We start from the raw sequence: 21,099 nt of genomic DNA on the forward strand, positions 1-21,099 counted from the left end.
CCCAGGCTTGACTTTTTTTCTCTCCTGGTCACAGATGTCTGACGACAGTGTGATTGCTTCCAGTTTTTCTTTGTTGGTCGTTACCCCGTATGCAAGTACCTTCTGATGCACTAAGAGCCTGATAGGTACCTGCTCCTGAGGTATCGCATGGGTACGTCAGATGCCCAGAGTTCGGCGCGCCAGAGCAATGTTACTTAAGAGGTACCTCTGCTTGTAGTGTACAACAAGTGGAAACCCACGTACCGATGCTGTTCCCGCCTACCGTGCGCTGGCGATTCTGCCCATTTGTTTTTCCACCGCCAGCAGAACCAACGAATCCAAGCAGCTGTTTTGCTTCTCTCACGCACCACACCACATTTGCCCTTTGGCCTGTGGAGGTCAATCTTGCATCCTTCATTGCCCAAGACTAGGCATTTCGGCATGCCCTTTTGAGTCTCTTTCCATCATCGAATCCATCTCCCGCAAACCCCCGGAACCATCAGCTGCTGCCATCGCGACTCGCGCGCCCGGCGCGATCCCTGCGATCTCGAATTCCAGTCCATCGCCTGGTCCAGCCTTTTCGTCAACCATCATGTTTTCTCCATCCGCGAACGAAGGTGGCCCGGCCACGGCGACTCGCTCTCGACGGCGATTGCGCCCCAAGAGCCAGGAGCAGCTCGTGACGGCTCCCAAATCCAAGAGACAGCGCGTGCCTCTGAGCGAGCAAACTTCGACCAACACCGACGCCCAGCCTGAGATGGCCGAGGCCAGACCGGAAAAAGTTGCAACGCCCGTCGAGCCCAAGAAGGATGTCGCTATCGAAAACGCTCCTCCTCCAGTACAACAGACTGTATTGCGCAAGGAGCTAATTGTGCGGACGAAGAAGCCCAAGCATGGCGATCGGGCCGCCCAAAAGGGTGATGGGAGCCTCGTTCTGGTATGCCACAAACTTCATCCCGACTCCCCATGTCGCATCAAGTTCTTCATCAACTCCCCCCCATTGTCGAATGCTAATATATTTTCCCTACTCTTTAGACAAGCACCAATGCATATACTGTCAGCAAACTGCCAGCACTGCCAGACAGAATCCGGAGTGACTGGTCTGGTATGTTTTGCTCAATTTTTTTTTCTCGCACATGCGACATCGCGTTCTAACTTGAGCAGGGAGCCAACACGCCGACATTTTCTCAACATCTGGCTATGCTTTGACACTAACACCTACACATGCTGTTGTTTGGCCCTACAATTCGACCTCGCAATCTCCCGAGACCTTCACCTTCACTCTCCCATCCTCCTCCAAGCCCAACGATGCCCTTCCGGTGGGATGCCTCGTCTCTCCCTCTGCATCATCAACCGAACCTGGACTGGTTGTTGTAATGGCTAGCACCGGCAAAGTTGTCTTTTGGGAATCTATCTCTAGCGCTGCTACGTTCGCCTTCATCAAGAAAGACAGATCCGGCGTCGAGTATCAGATTTATGGAATGTCTTCGGGCGAAAGAGTGGTTGCCATCACCAATGCAGAAACCGCTGGATTCCTCCTAACCTTTAATAGTGGGCGCTTGGCCTACATGAATGTGCGAGATAGCCACGGACGACCGGCAATTTCTGTTCAGTTTTTACGAAGCAACCTTTCGACTTCTACCAGCGGCATATTCGGTACCATTCGCTCTGCCTTTTCGCACCTAAGCCTTAAGGGGGATATTGCAGCTGTCCGGGCTGATAGATCCACGAGAGTTGGTGAAAAGAATATAGTTGCTCTGACAAACAAGGGCAAGCTGCAGTCATGGACTGTTCACCGCGGAGGCCATAGTGAACCGTTTGGCGAGTTCGATGCCCGAGAGTCCATCATATCAGCGCTCTGGGAAGTCGACCCTTTCTGCCGCGACCTTCCAGCCGACTCCTTCGAAGCTATCGACTTTACCTTTGTTCCGAGAGGCATGGAACACAAATACCTAGATCTGAGCAAGCTCAGCGCCGCTACATCTACGGATGACCCGTCCGTTCAGCAACTGCTACTGCTTGTTAGCTTGACTAGCCGAGCCGTCTCCCGTTACGCCCTCGTGGAGGTGATTCTAACGCAGAGGAGATTCCAAGTAGGCATGATTCGACCAATTACCTCCTACACGACGCCAGTTTCCCAGGCAGATTCTATCCAGGCTGTAAGGCCGCGGCTCTATCTGCCACGTCCTGCGCTCGTGGCTTTCGCAGTATTCGACCGCGCTGCGGTAATCGCGTCTATTGCAGTCTCACCAGAGTCTCCTGATTCCCAACTTCAAAGCGACACACACACCCTGTCTCCTTCATTTGAGGATGTCATCGACTTTCGTGAAGATAATGTGCATGAAGTTATTGGATCTGGATTTGAAGAAATGTCGCATGTGTCATCTTCCAGCGAGGAAAGCCGAGCTGCTCGCGCCAAGAGCAAAAACCCAGCCGTGGTATTGATGGTTCGTGGAGCTGGAGTCGTTCGTATTGCGACAACGGATGTGGATAAATTCGCCAGCGATCAACCGCCGCAGGTTTCCGCCAAAGGGAAACTCGAACAGGCCGTCTTCTTTGGCACTAAGAAGAATAACCCTCTGGTTTTCAGTGCCCGCCAAGAAGTTACGTTTTCAAAGGACGAAATTGCGCAGGCGGCGCAAGAAGTCAGCAACGAGATTCTGAGTTCGACTACCGCATATATGTCTACCTTGCCTGCGTCATTGGAAGAAAATCTTGTTGCACGCTCGAATGCTTTGGAGAAGCTTATCCTTCACTTGAAGGCTACTGGCACCCCTCTGGACCGCAAAACACGCTGGAGTCTGTTATACAATGCTGAAAAAATGCACGTAGCAACGCTCCTTTGGAAACGACAGGAGGCTTTTGTCGCAGCACGCCCGTCTGACAGCAAGAAGAGCTTAATCGGATACATTGTTGAGTTTATTCATCAGGATCAAAAGCACAACCCCAGCGCCGAAATTGGCGAAGTTGATCGTATTCGACACTGGTTCATCAACGACATATTCCGTCTTGAGCTCTTCGTGGCATGGGCGTACGAGGTTATTAAGATCTTGTACAAGGACAAGCTGCTGGATGACGCCAAGGTGACAATGATGATTTCGGAGGCACTTCAGATCAACATATGCGCTCTGCTTGGAGCTCTGGAATTCCGCAAAAATAACCTTGCGTTCTACGGGCTGGGTGACGAGAAGTTGAGACTGGGCATCTTGCGTGATGGATACGACGGCCTCCCTGAGCCATGGACAGGATGCCACTACGTTGCCAACAACGTTGCGCGCTTAGTTGAGCTCTCAGATCAATGGTATCAGAAATGGTCAAGAGCGACAGATGAAAAAGCGAAGCCATCAAGCAAACCAGATCCTGCCATCATTTCTAAGATTTACAAGGACCTTCCATCGGCCATTGATGGCATGCTCACTTCTATTCTGGAATACGCCCGATGGGCTGAGACGACACCGGACCAGAAATCCATGGGCCAAACTTTTGCCAAGGAATATCAAAAAGAAAGGTATAACAGACCTATCAGCCTTGGACGAGCAGGTAAATGGGAAGAAGGAGCTGCTATCGCCGAAAAACATGGCTGCTTAGATGGCCTAGCAGTCATCCTACTTGATCATATCGAAGAATTGGAGCTGATACTCAGCGAGCCTACACTGTCTACTTTTGAGTCACAAAACTTGAGGGTTTTGAAGAAGAGAAAGGAAGCAGAGCTTGAAGAAAGGTTCACTCGATATGGTCAAGAATTCGCCTTCCCCGTTTATGAGTATATGCTCGAAAAGCACGGAGTTGATGCTGTGTTGGCATTTGGATTGGAGACATTGGGCTACAAGACTCGGTTCCTTCGCAGCAGGCCCGAATTGGCACGGATATCATGGATCAATGACATTCAGCAAGAGCAGCAAGTCGGCCATGCTGCAGAGACGCTTATCCATCTCGCTCTGGAAAAGGAGCACCAAGTGTGGAACAAGAAAATCGAGCTTAGTCTTGGAAAATTGGCCCTGTTGGCTGAGAAAGAGAAAACGTCGCCGCCTTCGAGCTCCAAGCCCAACACAGAACTCAAACTTGAGCAGAGATTGGCGCAGGTTGACAAGGAGCTCATTACGGTTAAGATCCAAGATCAGCTCTACGCCCAGGTTTTCCCCAGTACTTACGATGCCGTTGACGAAGCAGCAGCTTTGAATCTTGCCATGGAGGCTCACGGTGCAAATGTGCCCAAACGCCAAAAGGCTCTGCGCCAGGTTTTCGAGGATGGCATGGAAAGACTGCTTAAGCATGAAGCTCTTGATGCCATGACGCTGATTGACCTGTTGACACTCGTGGAACTCTCATCAGAATCCCGAGAAGAAATAGCACATCCGTCTTGGTTGGCTCTTAAGGTGGCCGAGAGCAGTTGCACCGGCGATGAACTCCGAGAAGCTAAACGGCTCATCTGGAGGAGGCTGTTTATCCGGGACGACTGGTCAAAGATCAACGACACGCAATTGAAGGATGACCGAGAAGTGGTGGAGAGACTAGCAAGCACTGAGCTGTACGCAATGCTTTCAGACTGCATTCAGTACCGTGAGTAGAGCCAAGAAGACAGGTATATGAAAGAAAGAGAGCTAACGCAACCTTACAGAGACTGCCACCAGTGTCTTCAAGCCCATGTCGCCTCAAGAAGCCCTTGGTGCCTTTTCAGAGCATCTTGATAGCCGTTTCCGCGACTTTGAGGCGGGCATGAGGTCTAAGCTGATTGACGCTATGCATCACGAGGACAAGCTCCTCAGACAATATATCGAAAAGAATCGCCTGACGGAATGGGAACGCACCGCTCTGGAAGCGGCCCAAGCCCAGCACATCAAGGAGAAGGCAGAGAATGCCATTCCTCCCATGAATCTGTCGACGCCCCTGTTGGGCGGCGATCTCAATACTAGCACTAATGGTAAGGCCTTGTAACTGGCCACGCGGAGGAAGAAACAAGATGAGGGGAGGAAGGTTCAGAGAGACAAAATCGGGTTCAACGTGAAGAGGGAAAAAGACGTAAAGAGAAATGACTTGACAAATTTGTGTCATTGGGCGGCGTTTGGCTAATTGATTGATGTTCATCTGGTCTCATCGATGCTGTACAATAAATAAACTAAATAGGGGGGGGAGGAGGAAACGAAATGAGGGAGGAAAGGGGGGGAGAAAGAAACAAAAAAGCAACGAGGCCTGCTATACACAAGGCACTCGAGGGTATTATCTACTAGTTTTACGACACAGAATGCTTGCTTTTGTTTTTATGACTCCTTGGGTTGGAGAATACAATGAGGCACTGAGGTGCCTATTTTCTTTTAATACCGAGTCCCTTTGTGTTTGAGATTGTGCATGTCCAGTAGGATAAGGATTTTGAGAGAAGAAGGGCTAGTAGAAGACTACATTTGGCTTTTGATAGAACGGCTGTCGAGAGTTTTTGGGGATTATCCAAGTACTACAACAGTTTTGTTACTGAGATCAAAGAAGAATCGTGTGTACTCATTTTCCTGCCAGCTTCAAGTATCCGGTCCCAATCTCTCTGTTTTCTCTCAGGAAGTAATAATGATATACGTATCGATATTGTCAACAAAACAAGAGATCGCCAACATATCGCCTCTCATTGTTTGGTGGCGTGTATAGACAGTTCATCTACAAGTGGAAAAGACACATGGCAAGTCTGCACGAATACGTAGATATTGACCCCCGCCATTCCGGAAGAGACAGCTCTGTGTCAAACGTCAAATCATTTCGGCGTTAGGCATATGACAACCGCTATGTATCTCATCTGTTCCATGTCCATAGTAGATCAAGAGTAACTTGCTTTGTACTTCCCCTCCCCAATATAAACACAGCCTTTTTAGCCCTTGCATCTTGGGCTTACCGCTTTTCCCTCATTCCTCCCGCAACCTGATACCCCACTTCACGCCCTGTTTGACACTATGTTGAGGGCATAGGATGATAACCGAAATGGTGTCTCAAATCGATCCAATAAGGCAGAATTTGCCGTTGCAGAAACATCGCTTTGAAAATCAAGCACCTTATTGGATATTGAATGCATACGCACGCGTATAGAAGCAGGGCTAACCTTAACCCTGCATCTTCTTTCTCTTGCCGATCTGGGCAGAGAAGCCCGTCTTGATGGCCGTGACACTTCGTCGTGAAGCGCAGTTGTTGCAGGTGATGAAGTAGAGACGGTTCTCACCCTTGTTGAGCTCGGTATCGGGGGACCTGCATGTTTTGCAGGTAACGTACTCGACTGAGAAACAGTTAGTATGAAATAATTTAACCAAGTTTAAAGAACGAGGAAGGAGTGGATGGGAGATGGGAGAGTAAGGGATTGCGATAGGAGCGAAGAGGATCCTAGTCTTGGGTCCGGGATGGACAGTATGAGGCTCCTCCCTCCACTCCACTCCACCGCCTATGCGTAACGGGGTAGACGTACTGATGTATTTTCTGACGACGTTCTCAATCTGCTTCTGCTGGAATCGACCCTTGATGACCAATCTCCTATTTCCGTCAACGGAGCCGTTTGTGCCCAACTCGGCAAACAGGTAGGCGGTGAGATGTTCTTCAGTTCGCTTCATGCGCTTGCTGATGTCGGCAATGTTGGCAAAGACAGTTTTCCTGTTGCCTTCACGCATGCACTGAGGAGGGGGAATCTTGTAGCTCTTGGTGCCGCTGAGCGAGTGGTCGGGGTTCTTTTGTGATAGGACGGTGAAGAAGCGGGAGAGCAGCATGGTATAGGGGATAGTCTTGGACTCATCGTGGGTCCAGACACCGGTGCCAGTCTCCATGTCACCCTCATCCTCCTGAGCTGCCTCCTCGGCCTCTTCGGCGTCCTTAACCTCGAGCTGCTTCAGCTTGGCAGTGAACTCATCTTCCTCAGCACCTTCGGCCTTCTTGACCTTCTTCTTCTTCTTCTTCATGGTCAGGTCGAGACCTCCATCTTCGGCGGGGGCGGCGCCATCCTCAGCATCGGCATCGGCGTCGACGCCCTCAACCTTCTTCTTCTTCTTCTTCTTTTTCAGGAGAGACAAGTCAAGGCCGCCATCTTCGGGAGGGGCAAGTTCGTCGGCGGCGGCTTGAGATGAAGTATCAGCAAATGCTTCGAGGGCGGCAGACAGAGGCGGCGTACGAGGCGTGTGTGACTGAGCCGTCTCCTTGGGTTCCTCGACAGCACTCATGATGGTTATTGAGCCGTCGGTCTCGACTACGAGTTGCTCGTCGGTGAAGGCAACGGATTTACGGGACGGCTTGCGTTCGAGTTGGTCCTGCGTAGTGGGGGAAAACAAGAGGGAAAACGTTAGCAACGCCGGAGGGCTTTTCTCGTGAAGGAATTGAAAGGTGTAAAGGAGATAAAGGCAGGGACAAAAAGGGAAAATCTCAAAAGGGATTAGGCGGGGGAGTGGTACAGTACTGGTGCTGGTGCTGGTGATGCCTGGTGATTTGTGATGCCGTCTAAATGGCAAAGGCCGTGACTCAGAGGTATGACAAGGGAGGAAGAATCATCGGGTGGATGAACAAAATGTCCGTGGTGAGGTTGGTGGGGTAAATTTGCAAGTGATTGGGGCTATTTTTTGCGTGGCCGGTGCTGGACCTTGTGGGCTGTGGGAGGAAGAAGAGGGGCAAAAAAATGGTGTAGAAAAAGGCAGAGGGAGAGTAGAGCAGAGCAGAGCAGCTGGAGTGGCAACGCCAGGGCTAGCTTGCTTGGCCCAGAAGGTACATGTAAAGAAGGTTTCCATTGAAAACGGAGACACCTCTCTTGGTTGGTTGTACCCAAACTGTAGTGGTGCAGCGGAGGGTGGCAGACGTCAGACTTACCAGTACTTCGTTGTCCATGATTGCGGTGGTTTCTTGACTTTTCTTTGCCTTTTTGTCTTGATTGTCCTTGGCTTTGCCTTTTGACAGATCAGGTCTGCGAGCTAGAGAAAAAGCCCCTCTCTGTGCGCAACGTTCCCTCTCAACCGCTCAGTCCAGATGCGTGTCCTTTCTTGCGTCGCTGCTTGATACTGAAGCTGGCCGCTTATAGGCGCCGAGATGTCGAGTCGGCAGGCGATGGCTGACGCTTTGCAGGCAAATATGCGCGTATCTGCACGACGATGGCGTTTCCTGCAGAGGCTCACTGGTCCTTGTTGTAGCTGCAGAGGGAAATGTCGAGTGAGCAGCGCTGGGTGAGAAGGTTGACAAGTTTGAGTCAGCTGCACGTCATGTCATGGGCCGTTGTTTGGGCCGATATTCACGGAGCTGCTGGGCACTGATGTGATTGCACGGGCGGAGTCGCACCAAAAGAAGGAGGTGTGTCACGTGAGCCGACACTGTACGATAAGATAACAGCTGCTAGGCCAATTGAAGTTGCTGGGACGTACCTCAGGCCTGAACTGAACCGCAGCGCTGCAAACCTCCCGAGGCGGGCCAGTTGCAGCCGCCCTTCGGCATCAGTAGATCGGAACAAGCTCCACTGCGATTGCGAGACTTCAAGACCGTTCACGACGTCTATCCCATCCACCGAGACAATCCAGATCCAGCAGTCGCCCGCATCTCCATTCATGGCCTAAGATCTCCGACGACGCCGTAAAGCGCTCTGCCCTGCCACCTCTCGTTCTTCCCATCGGGTCTCTCTCCCCATAGAACAACCACAACCGCCCATCCATCTTCTCTCCCCTTCGGAACCTCGTCGCAATGGCCTCAGACGAGTCCCTCGTCGACCTCCACGCCTCCTCCATCACCGACGACAAAGATGACGTCGACTCTCTCCCCTCCGATTCCACCAGCGATCTCTACTCCGAGGCCGACTCCGAGGCGCAGGCAGAATGGGACCGCAGCCTTGAGCAGCTCCAGCTCCTCCTCACCATGATTCTTGTGCCGTGGGTGGGGAAGCTCTTTGGCCGCAAGTTTGCGTATTGGAGTGAGTCGCACCGGACCGGACATCTCCTACTTTTCCCCTCTGCATGGGCTCAGTTGCTGACGATTGATCTCGCGCCTAGGCTGGGGTAAGTACATGAACTGGGTGCACAACGTAGACGTGCAAGTTACGAACAAGAAGTCGTTCAATGCCGCCGGCGCTGTGGCCGCCACTTTATAGCCGTCCCTCGGATTAAGAATCATTCGGCGTTTTTGGATCGATTGTTTGTCTTCACAGGCTAGGAATGGGAATGCATAGATTGATTCCGGTTCGATATAGTATAAACGTCAATCCGATAAAACATCAAGAGGCGCCGCTACCACATTTTCGGCCAAATCTATGATCAAGCAAAGCCTTGGCAACACATGCTCGAAAGCACGAGGGACATCTACTGTCAGGAACAACACCACATGTAGCGCGGCACATTCGGTGTCACGAAGAGAAATGGTAATGGGCAAGAATAATGTATATATAAACATGACTTTGTTATTCATCCCTCAATTACTACATTAGTTATCATTTCCATAATACTGTCCCTTTCCTGCCAACCTTTGGCAATACCAATCCGATACCGAATATTGCCCATCGTAAATGTACGTGCTAATACAGCGTAACTTCATATACCCGCCCAACCCATCAACTTGGCACCCATTAAAACATGTTGGCTTCTTCCAGACAGAGCTCTACTCGCATGCGTTGAATTGAGAGAACATCTTCGCATTAAATCTAGCTCCCTCAATTGCTAGGTGATCCACCGGGGACAAAAATCCTGTTGATCAACAACAATATTCCTCCCATAGCGAGGGATGTGAGGGGAAAGGACAGTGGAGAGGCTCCTCGTCGAGCACACTTAGACCTGCGACATGGCAGGCCGAGATGATCGCGAAGAGCGTGAAGTCCGGATCGACCCGCCAAAACCGCCGCTGCCCTTAGAATCCAGGATGGTGATGGCCAAGAGCAAGCTAAAGCACACCCAAAGGAACCACATGAACGCAGTGCTGGCCTGGATCTCACGGCACCTCCTCTCATCGTGGTGAGAGCCGAAGCCGATCCAGTCGCTGGGCAAGTGAGCACCGGAAATGTTGCCGCAGTTGGGAGCCCGCAGCTCGGCGGCCAACACAATGGCGCAGATGAAGGTGAGCAGCGTGGCAAAACCGTCCCAGAAGACGAGCGCAAGGGGCACGGCGAGGCTGACGACGAAGACTGCGACAAGGCCGTAGAGGAGCGCAACCCATGACCAGGCGGCGACGAACATGGTGAAGTTGATGGTTTTCATGTGGCCGTTGACATTGGCGGCGATGACATTTCCGATGAGGGCGGTGATGAGCAGGGTCCAGATGAGTGCGATGATGCGCAGGAGGATCTTGAAGAGGTTGGACATGGTGGCGGTGAGGTCCAAGCTTTCGATTTTGACTGTTTTGATGTTGATTTTGGTTTGATTCAATTCAATTGGCGATCCAACAGTCCGTCGCGAATTGTGGGATTGATCTTCCGCCGACCTGGCAGGGGGAGGGCGTGTCTTTTCTTTTCAAGCGGCGGAAATGCCTGTCCGTGCAATTGGAGCTGGTCTGCACAATCGGTGAAGCACACACGGTAGCGAAGCTAATAAGGCTAGAAGCACTTGAGAGCCAAGTGTATTATGTTGGCGATGTTGTGTTTTGGCTTGGTTTAGAAAATTGTTACGGATTCAATTGAAGCAGAAAAAAAGACACGACGCTGCACACGAGAACCGTCGAGGCAGAGACGCAAGCGATTCAAGAGTGGGAAAGGCGTGATGCAAGAGTGTCGACCGAGCAACCAACGGAAAGGAAGCTTATAAGGTGACATGGGCGGGCAGTGACGTTGTGGGGGGGGAGCTTCGATCTGCCTAAGCTGGGAGGAGGGGCGGGATGTAAAACAACAACCAAAGGACAAAAACAAAGTACAGCGTCTCCGCGATTGGCAGAGACGCTACCTCCAGCGTGTCTCAAAAATGGGCCAAACGAAGGATGGTGTAGCTTCATGCGTCCTTGTGCTGCCGGAGTCCTCGGCACTTGTGGAGGGCTTGCATGACGTTTTGCATCCGGGCGTCGATCAAAAAGTGTCAGTGTGAAGCTTGTTTTTGGGGTTTTTTGTTTTGCCTGTGACTTTGCTGCCATTTTTTTGCTTTGACAAGTTTTGTCTGGGAGAGTCTAAAAATGCCCTGTAAAACACCCTGACGTCACACTCGTCTCAAGCAACAAACAGCCCAGCAAAAAGAATCGTTCACGGTAAAGAGAAGGAAAAATGAAAAATAAATTACAGCCACCAAGTGTTTGTCTCAAATCTTCACCTGGTCCGACACAATCGTGTTTTTGTGTTGCTGCGTGTTGCGGATTGGCTTCATTGGCTGCAGCTGGACCCTACATGAGACAAGATCTCCCTGGTTGGGAATAGTCGCGCGGCAGCTCGTTGGCCAGTGGACAAATCCATGTCGTCATCGCCATCATTGGCCAGGAAGCTTTTCCACGCCCGAAACGGATCCAGCTGGACAAAGGACGCGTGTGATGCTGAGGGGAATGCTGGGATGTGAAGCGCGTGCTCGTGTTCGTATCCTCATCCGTCTTCTTGTTTCAGAGCGGCTGTTTACGTGTACATACTGAGCATAGCATGTGAACAGGTGCGAATGGCCAATCATTGCGCCGCCCATGGGGCCATTTTACAGGACCTCAGCTGAGGCAGAGTAAGATACAACTGCCAATCGGAACAAAAGATGGATGAGAAAGAAAAACATGTGAAATATAGTAGAGGTAATCCGGAGAAATAGTCCTCCGTTATGGATTTCATAGATGAACTCCGGCTAGTCTCACTTATCCACAGCCGGCTCCGAGCTCCGAGTTCCGGGAACCCTAACCGGAGCTCTTCGGTGGTCTTCGGACATCAACGTGGGTCACAAAACCGTTGCATAGCCTTATAAAAAAAAACTTGTGGCAACGTCTGTGCTCGTTTGAATGAGAACTCTATCATGGGTTGTATTTATGCCAGAATCCTCGCCCAAACGGAAAGTTCCGTATGTAGTTACATCCCCCGTTCAAAGGAGGTACACAACAACAGCCCTTGAACTCTCACCGAGAAATCTCCAATTTTCTCCATACCGGCCCTACGGAGAAAAGACGGAAGAAAGAATGGATTTGCTTTCAGGTAACTTTGCTAGAACCTTGTCATTGATCGCTTTCCCTTTTGCCGTCATGGCGACGCAAACCTCCCAAAAGCCGGTGGCAGCGCCCCCCACAAAGGGCTCGTAAAATGACATGCGCGATGGCTACTGTGGCTGGGGAACACTGAAACTCTGCTGGCTCGCCCTCTTGCTTTTTGCTTTTGCTTGATTCTTCGAGGCCCACAGAAGGCCATGCTCTCTGAATCAAGCAAAGCTACCTTTGGGCCGCGGGTAAAGTTGCCGGTTCCCACGTGGTGGCTAGGGTTTCGTGGCTTGTTTTTGACTCCCTCATCCATGAGCCACGACCCTTTCAGCTTGAGAGGAAAAAGCCACCCTTGAGGATACAGAGTTTGGGCTGTTGCGTGGGAATCGAGGTGTGTCGCGTGCGCGTTTCCCACCATCTCTGGTTGGCGGACCACCCAATGATGCTGGGGAAAAGCTTGTCGCCCGTCTCTATGTGCGTATATTCCACGTCACGGAGATGAGGCATGCGGAGGCTTCAATGTGGTTGGATGACATATCGACCCTCTTAAGATATCTTGGCAGATTCCCGAAGATCCGATCGCGTACCCACCACGTTGCTGGTAGTATTTTGATTACGTGGTTTACCAGGCTCCTGGAGCAGATGACAAGAACCTGTATTCTAGGTCAGATATTTTGGCGAGAAGGGCGGAGTTCCGCAGGCGATGGAGAAACCGAGAAAGCCTTACGCTTACCAATGTCGTTTCCTTGCTCTCCTCTCCTATTTTCCAGTAACCAGACAAACGTTTCAATCAAGGGTCAAAACTATTATCAAGATCAGGTAGGACTTGTCTTAGCAGGAAGCTCTCGTCAACTCAGTAGGTAAGATCTCATAGCTTCCTTCATAAAACCGGGAGTTGCCACAGTAGAAACTCTCGTCCGTCGTAACAAGTTCAGAACTGTGTACCAACATTACCTTCTCTTGCTTTGTAATGCCACCAAAGAGAGCCATTAGCCAAAACCCTGTCTCTTGCTGAAACAAAAGACTTAGATTTTTTTTTATTCCGACGTGCGGCGTCGATACATATGCTGCGTGATTCGTCTACTCATAACAAAGTTGATTCAGAAAGCTGCAAGTCAAAGCTACATGTACCTTCAGCAAGTCTTCAATACCACAACATGAGGCTGAACGAAGGTTATTTCAATCCCTTCCGAGACCTCCGTCCTATTTTACAACTTCCTAAACCGGTGAAAAGAAAAACGTGTCGCAATCTCTCCTAAGTTGAGCCGCTGAACGAAAGTATGCTCAACCAACGTGCTGGCTAGCAGCTTGGTGCAAACTCTCTCTCTCTCTCTCTCTCTTCAGGTGGGCGAGCTTTTATGCCGCAGAAAAGTCGGCGAATAGTGGCAACGAGTAGTTGGCCGCAGCGCAAGAAAACTACTTTTGCTCTTTCGGTTCTGTAGCGGCGTTTAAAGGGGGCGATGGACATTTCTCCGCCCAGGCGCGCCTCCAAAGTATGGAAACCGGAGATAATGGCGGGAACTTCTCCCAACGTGGAAGTGGCACCGACATGCCACAGACTTTTAAGCGAACACTAGATATTTCAACTTTTTAGCTGGCGGAGTGTTGATAGAGATGCCAGGCATTAGACTGCGGCTATGGGGGTAGGCTATGCGTCCAAGGCTTAGGACGTGTAGAAGGGGCAGGAAGCAAGTCATGAACATCTAGACATTTTTTCCCCAATAGAAACGGGTAACAACGTGAAATGGAATAGTATGAAAATGTGTAGTGGTGACATGATTCACGCTATTTTGGAATATTTAGGAAGGCTGGAAACAACTGTCCCATTTGTCATGAACAATAATCACACTTCTTATTCCAAGATTAATTCCAAATATTGTAGTACAGGCACTACGATGATTCGAAGCTCAACTCCAAATATTGCCATATACTACAACGGAACCAGTCCCGTAGCGCCAAGTTGTAATGTAAGACGCATAGAACGTGTCATCCTTAGTCAAAGAGACGGCTTCTATGTAGCGGGACGACTATACGAAGCAACAAGACAAGACAAGTTCAAATCAACCGGGCATTCACAGCGGCACCACCCAGGCGATGAAGAAGAAGAGTATATCATATAAGATGTATCAATTGAAAGTAAAAATAAATAAAATAAAATAAAAAACAAAAGTCTATAGGTCCTTCGCTGGTATCTATGTAAAGGAAATTCGTAACAGCATCAAGCTATATTGTAAACACCAAGCCAATCTTTTTTCAAACACCCTTTCCAACCAAGCCTTCCACCTCTATCCACATAATCCACGCTGCGCCGAGCCGGAACTCCCAACCGTCAAGATAGTCAGTCATGAGATAATATCCCGTCCATCAGGAGTGGTCTCGACTTTTGCCATGTAAGCCAGGCCAGACACCTTAGCTTCCGGAAGGGCTCTCGCCCTAGTGTTGGCGATGCTGCTAATCGGCCATAATCCGAAGACGCGACGAAGAGCAGCGAGATCGCCCCGACATGTGACATAGCCCATCCTCGTATGCAAAGGTCCTGGCTAGCCAGAGGAGTTCAGGTCCCCGAATAGGCGGCGCCGGGTAAAGTCGAGTTTCCCATCTTGGATGTTTTGCTGACGGCTTGGCCTGTAGGCGACCCTAAGAGGCCCTAACCTTTAGGGGCGGAGGCAGCGCCAGGGGCAACAACAGGTCGTCCGACTTCTTTAGCGGGCTTATGTGGTTCAATCGCCCTTTGTGGGACCCGCCTTTCAGCGATCGCACAAATGACGAAAAGGAAAAAAAGTGGTTTCTGTAAATGAAGAAGAAGAAGAAGAAAAAGGGGGGGATGTGAAGAGGAAGAAGAAGAAATCGGGTAGTGCATATGTGCGTGCCAATTGGCGTTTTTTGAGGTGGTGCTTGCATATGCATTGCGAGGTAAGGATGCTGTAGCGTGAAAGTCATGAGTATTTTCTCACAGGAGAAACCATTGTGAGTTGAGAGAAGTCGATAAGTGACAGATGTGAAAAGGACTGCCACGTTCCGTAACTTTTTTTGTCATGGTATCATGATAATGAAGTGTTTTTTGTGATGTGATGGTGAAATATGTTTGGTAGGAAGCCCTGCTCTCACAGCCATTGGTGCTGGTGGTGGGTGTTGCAGGATCTTCTGCTCCAGGTGGGAGACCAGGCTCTTTTTGGGGGGGGTTTTTTTTCTTGTTTTCCTTCGTCGTTTGCTTTCGTTTTTTCGTGTCTGGTATGGAGAGGGCGGCCGTCCCATGAAGAGCACGTGTGTGATCCAAGGGATCGACCAGTGTGGTGGCTCAATGGAGCAAAGCGTGGTGATGGGATGTGAATTGGAAAAAAAAAAGAGGCTGAATGAGGGGAGAGAGCGGCAATGATATCACGCTTCTGCACCGAGGGCGGGCGATCGCCTGTCTGGGGCAATGCAATGATCAATGCAATGATGACCCCATGCTCATGCCCTGGTGTGATCCCAGTATCGCTTGCGCGCCTTGACGGCCGTCTTGTCGCCCTGGAAGCGGTGCTGGAAGAAGTTGAAGACGGCAAACTCATCGCGGGTCATGACATAGGAGTCGGGCTGGGCCTGGACCCTGCCCCAGATCTGTGACAGAGCCAACTCGAGGATCTTGCTGACGGTGGGATCTGAGGCGCCATCGGGGCTCTCCCTGGCAATCTCGAGGGCCTGGGCAACGGCAGCGTCCTGCTGGGCCTGGTGCTGCTGGGCAGCGGCGGCCTTGGAGGCGTGGTGGTGATGGGAGTGACGATTGCTCATGCTGGCGTAGCCGAGCGAGACGTCAGGCTGGCGGTGAGGCATGGGGCGGATGGGGGAGTGGTTGAGGTGCTGCTGGTACTGGATCTCAGAGGGATAGACAGACAGCATCGTACTTGGTAACTGAGCGATGGTGGTCGAGGCGATGGTCATATATGCGTGGGCGTGTACGAGCACGAGCACGAGCACTTGGGAGGAGCTTGTACGAGTGAGTGGGTGTCGGATGGGATGGCGTGCGTCAGTGACCGGGGTCAGGGTATGGCGTATATATACACGCAACTTGTTCGGAGGTAGCGTATATATAGAAGCAGGCAAGGCAAATTACTCGAGGCGTCCAAGCAATAACCTATTGCATACGAGTAGGGACAGTAGCAAGTACAAGTAGCACAAAGCACTACCAAAGACCAATATATGCGGTGGAGAGTGGGCGGGAGTATCGATCCACGATCAGGCTCAGCCAGGGAGGGGGATCCTTGCTTCTTCACACACACTCCCAGCAGGCTTGACGGCTTGGCGTACGGTCCGTGTGTGGGGGCCAAGAAACGGGTGTGAGCTTGAGTTCTCTCGTGCGTCTAGGACTGCCTCGAGTGTCCAAGAGGGGGTTCTCAGCGCGACGCAGCCGCTCTTCTGGGCAATCTGACACTCGTGGGGACAGGGGGGGTTCCCTGCTGGCCAGGGCGTAGCGGTATCAAAAGCAGAGCAGTACAGTCCAGTCCAGTACCGTACGGTAGCGGTAGCGGTAGCGGTAGCGGTAGACCCAAGGCGCAAGTCGGCCGTGTCAGGTCGGGACACAAGTACCGTCGAACGTTGGAGCCGGTCTGTATTGTACAAGTATTGATATCAGGGGCGGACCCTGAGTCGGAGAGAGAGAGAGAGAGAGAGGAAAGTCTCTTTTTTTGCGGTGGGCACGTGCGAGATTGGGGGGGATAAGAAAAGCCAAGAAGGACGTCCCAGAAACCCGGCAGCGAGAAGGATAATTATAGTTATAGTTATTCTCGACCCGGCCTCTCGGGAGAATGAAACAACGTTTTGCTCGGGTCTCCCATCGAGACGCAAAAAGCTTGACTAGCGCCAATTGGCAATGGGAAAAGGCAAAAAGCACCCGCACGAAGCTGAGACATTCGCCTTTGACCTGTTGCCCAATCGAGCATGTCCCGCGCCAGCCCGTTTGCCGCCCAGGCTAAAGCGCCTCCGAAGCAGGAGAGAGACAAGCAAGCAAAAAGAAAGTTGCGCGTGGCAGAAGAATCAAAGAGTGACATGGAAACTGGCATAATTGGTAATCCAGCGGGGACCCGAAGTTCCGGGACTCTTTGCCGCCGTGGGAAAAGTTAAAGATACGAAGTATGGGGTACAAAAGACGCAGCGAAGTCGGTACGAGTACAGTCCATATTACAGTACGTACAAGTTGAAGGCACGCTGGTGACATTGGCGAGTTGAGGCGTTTGCTGGCCATGCGAGCGCCGGCACTAGTCCGTTGGCCGTGACGGTTTAGCCAGGCCGAAAAGTACGAAATACAAGGCCGAAAGTCTAAAGAAGGAAAACCGAAAACCGCTTGACACGACACGACACGACACGACACGACACGAGGCAGAAGCCCACAAAATGCCCACAAAACGGTTTGATGGCAAATGGGCAACATGGCAAAAAAGGAAAATTTTGAAAAAGGGGGACAAGAGAAGAGGAAAGAAGAAGAAGTACTCGTAGCAGTAGAAATTACAATTCGTCCGAGCAATCTCGGAAACTTGTCCAGAAAGAAACAAAGCAGAGTTTGCCGTCTAAATTCCGAAGGGGGCCTTGAGCGGAACTATACGCACACGCACACACACGGCCCAGAGACATGCTTTGGAAGGGCCAAAAGTCAGAAATGCCGCTGTGTACCTACGTGTAGAGCAGCAGAGAAGCACGGAGTACCGAGCACACACAAGAACCCCAGTTTGAGTCAAAAACCAAAACCAACATTTCCCGAAGCCAGAACAGCGTGAGGCATGTCCACTTGGAAACGCCCCTTTTAGCGCATGGCACCATGACACGGTGGCTGCTGGCAGTCCCTGATGGGCAGCGACATGACTTTTGTTCGGGTCCTGATGCGCTCCGTCTGCTTCTGGGGAGTTCTGGGAGAGTCTGGGCTGGCTGCGGCTCCGGGGCTGCCCTGCCCTGCGTGGCATTCGGCGATAATTCCACCCAGCCGGATAGGCAGCACGGAGAACCGGACTTTGAAGGCTTGGGACTTGGGGGACGCTCGTTGGCCGCATCATCAAAGTTCTATTGCTGATTACCTACATACATTGCATACTCCGTACATACGGTACATACATACACATACGGTACAAGCAAAACCTACAAAGCCTACACCGCCTTGTTTGGGGTGGCACCCAGACGATCCGGCTTGTGTTTTGTAGAACACTCTCGTGTGTGTCTGGTGTCTGGTGTGTGCTGTGTTAGTCGTGACCCTGCTGCTGTGCGTGCCCTGCTGTGTTACCATACCATTGACTCTTACTATCTATATCTATTCACCACTGTGCTACTGTACTCGTTACACTGCACAAAAGAAGTATCGATTCAATGATGATAATCATCATCATAATAAAAAGGGATCAACTGGTCGGGTCCCCACGCAAATCTCGATTCACCTAGCAAAAAATAGGCAGCCGCCAAAAAGGGTTTTTTTTTTCGGTTCTGTTTCTCACACGAACTGCCTTAGGGGCAAAGCTACTCAGCCGCTTGGGCTCAATCCTGTGCCTGCAATCAAATCAGATTCAATCCGAGTAAAACTTTTTTTCTTTGCTGGCGACTCAAAAGACGCTGTGTCAAGCAAACCCCCACACGCCATAAACTGACTTTGGCACCATCTGGGTCCCCTGTCCGGCCCAGCCTCAACGCGGCCAGGCGGTCAAGGGCACGTCACTCGTTGATGCTGGGAGGAAGTGCGGAATTCGCAGAGGTGCGTGCTGTGCTGCGCTTCTTGGTCTTTTTTTCCTCCATCCGTTCTCTTGTCCGTCAATCTTGTGCTCGTCCGTCCGTTTCTGTTGATCTTGTATCCGGCCGGCATTTCATTTCATTGAGCCCTCCTTCTCTTTAACTAGCCGGGCCGGGCTGGGCTGGGCTGCCAATCATCATCAAATGTAATAATACAGTACCGGCCAGGCCTCTTGAGCGAGTAATGCGTCTCTCCCCCAAGAAATACGAACAATACAGCCCGAAATGGTGAAACGCGCTACTATTTTGGGACGAACCTTCAAACCCTCGAGGGAATGCCAGTCTCCAACCATTCTTCGTTGCTCCCTTTTGTTGCCAGCCAAATACACTTTCTGCTCGATTCCATTCCAACATCGCGTGTCCACGAGGCTCGACCCTCTTTCTCTCCACATGACAGGCGCCCCCAAATCCTCCACGAGGACGCGCCAGCTCAGCTACACAAAGTGGGCATTGCAACGACACCGTTGAAGTGTAAACGGTGCTTTTCGAAAGCCAATATCAGAATCTTACAATTGGGATATCCCACTTGGCTTTCCGACCCCATTCAATCACAAACAGCCTCGTGCCCATTCTTAAATTTTTAATTCTTTTCGGCTCGCCATTATGCTTCAAGATATTGATACTTTTTGGGTATTCATGCTTACCGACACACGCCTTCTCATGGGCTGGTGGAGAGGAGGCTGCAGCGCCGCGACAAGGCCTGATCAGCCTCCCCAACGCCTCATCTTCGGTAACAATAACACCGTCTGGCACAGATGAATTGAAACGCCGACACTACCAGCAGCCGGTGGGACCATTTGACGGCACTCGGATTATAGAGCGGCGTTTGGAAGCCTCAGCGAGCCAACCGCTCACCCCTAGCCAGCGGTGTTTGTCTGATGCAAAAAAGTTTAATTCCTTTAGGCGTTTATTCAGACCACACTCACCACATAACACACATAACATGTTGTCTCTTACCGCGCACTTTCTTTCCCTACCGCGCGCATGCATTAGCAATTTGCTTGATAAGAGAGAACTCGCGGATTCGTTACAAGATTACTTGCTTTGGTTAGTTTATGCGAGTAGGAGATGCACGAGTAATGCCTCCCGCCGTCTAGTCTGTTTCCCTGACGCCTTCGATGAGCGTGTCTCTGATCCGTCGTCGAAATCGAAGATGCGGCAGTCTCTCCCTCAGCTAACGGGGACCGTCGGCACAAGTCGGTTGGTCAATTCCCCTGACCGACAAGTCTCCAACCATTCTGCTCTACTCCGTACATGGCCTAGAATAGAATGTTGAGGAATCCTGATGATGCTCGTCCGGCTACTACTACCAATATGCTTCGTAGTTGATTCCAGGCACTGCTAATAATAGGATATCCGAGTCAGTCAGCTTAGGCAAACAGAAATCACCCCCCCAATCTTACATATAACAACAACAAAGATCCAAATATAAACCCAAGCCATGGACAAACCACAACGATGCCCAAGTGTATCCCATCTCGCCCGGTCCCTGCCTGTACGTACGCCCTGGGTGGATCGTTACAGTACGGTTTGGGTATGTCGTGACTCCCCACGATCGTCGTGGAGCAGAATAACAGCCAGCCCACATGCACTAAAGGACGAATAATGACACGTACGAGCACCTCCAACTTGTTTGTTGGCAGAGCCTCTGCTGCTCTAGGGCTCCACCGGAGATGCTAGTGGGCCAGATTCGATGTTATGCCTCTTTAGATGACGCCGAGGGCAGATGCGAATTGCCTAATACGGCCCTTGGACTGACTCGTCAAGTCCGTACCCCAGAGCCTTGGGAATCCATGTGCCGAGACAAAACGCCCTATGTTCGGAATTGCTGCCCCAAGCAAGATTCTATTACATACTCCATCACGCCTTGCCTGAAAGAACGGACCGGACAGTCGCAAGTGTTGCAGCAGCGCGGTGGTGGGGGGAACCATCTATGTACAGTAGGGGGGCTGGAAGGACGGAACCTTGGAGTCAACTGTTTGACGGAATTACATGGATGACGGAGTTCCGCACAACGGAAGCTCGAAAAATTACGGCAAGCCATGACAACATGAATGTCATTCCGTTGGCTCGTTAGAGGCCGCTGTCAGGCAACGCATTGAATCCATTTTCATTTACCGCTACTCGGTGCCGTTTCGTTGCACCATGGTGGGGGCCAGGCGTGAAGCATAACCAGACCGTTTTACAAGAGACAATGAATGGTACAGTCAAAAAGCCGCCCATGAACAAGATGGCTTCTTCGGCAACCCACCCCGAGGTGCCCGTCGTTGTGCATCGCGGCGCCCATCATCGTTACAAAGTCCCTAGACAGCAGCATTGGGA

The 21,099-nt window shown here is 51.1% G+C and overlaps 5 protein-coding genes across 5 annotated transcripts; 2 read left to right on the forward strand and 3 right to left on the reverse strand.

The window, feature by feature from the left end:
• Positions 1-571: 571 nt before the first annotated feature.
• Triagg1_6112 (uncharacterized protein) lies at positions 572-4,914 on the forward strand (the record flags this gene model as incomplete). Its single annotated transcript, XM_062900701.1, has 4 exons — positions 572-916; positions 1,015-1,084; positions 1,144-4,539; positions 4,598-4,914. 4 exons carry the CDS (start codon positions 572-574, stop codon positions 4,912-4,914), a joined length of 4,128 nt encoding a protein of 1,375 aa, XP_062754969.1.
• Positions 4,915-6,059: 1,145 nt separating this feature from the next.
• Triagg1_6113 (uncharacterized protein) lies at positions 6,060-8,521 on the reverse strand (the record flags this gene model as incomplete). The annotated part of the gene is made up of 5 exons (XM_062900702.1): positions 6,060-6,229; positions 6,416-7,244; positions 7,795-7,871; positions 8,257-8,288; positions 8,340-8,521. 5 exons carry the CDS (start codon positions 8,519-8,521, stop codon positions 6,060-6,062), a joined length of 1,290 nt encoding a protein of 429 aa, XP_062754970.1.
• A 131-nt stretch (positions 8,522-8,652) lies between these two features.
• Positions 8,653-9,055, forward strand: Triagg1_6114 (uncharacterized protein; the record flags this gene model as incomplete). Its single annotated transcript, XM_062900703.1, has 2 exons — positions 8,653-8,878; positions 8,958-9,055. 2 exons carry the CDS (start codon positions 8,653-8,655, stop codon positions 9,053-9,055), a joined length of 324 nt encoding a protein of 107 aa, XP_062754971.1.
• A 670-nt stretch (positions 9,056-9,725) lies between these two features.
• Positions 9,726-10,256, reverse strand: Triagg1_6115 (uncharacterized protein; the record flags this gene model as incomplete). Its single annotated transcript, XM_062900704.1, has 1 exon — positions 9,726-10,256. One exon carries the CDS (start codon positions 10,254-10,256, stop codon positions 9,726-9,728), a length of 531 nt encoding a protein of 176 aa, XP_062754972.1.
• A 5,230-nt stretch (positions 10,257-15,486) lies between these two features.
• On the reverse strand, positions 15,487-15,954 carry Triagg1_6116 (uncharacterized protein; the record flags this gene model as incomplete). Its single annotated transcript, XM_062900705.1, has 1 exon — positions 15,487-15,954. The coding sequence occupies one exon, from the start codon at positions 15,952-15,954 to the stop codon at positions 15,487-15,489; it is 468 nt and encodes a 155-aa protein (XP_062754973.1).
• Between the last annotated feature and the right edge of the window lie 5,145 nt (positions 15,955-21,099).

This window comes from Trichoderma aggressivum (assembly GCF_033847375.1).
Source record: "Trichoderma aggressivum f. europaeum strain CBS 100526 chromosome Unknown scaffold_023, whole genome shotgun sequence".
NCBI classification, from domain to species: domain Eukaryota; kingdom Fungi; phylum Ascomycota; class Sordariomycetes; order Hypocreales; family Hypocreaceae; genus Trichoderma; species Trichoderma aggressivum.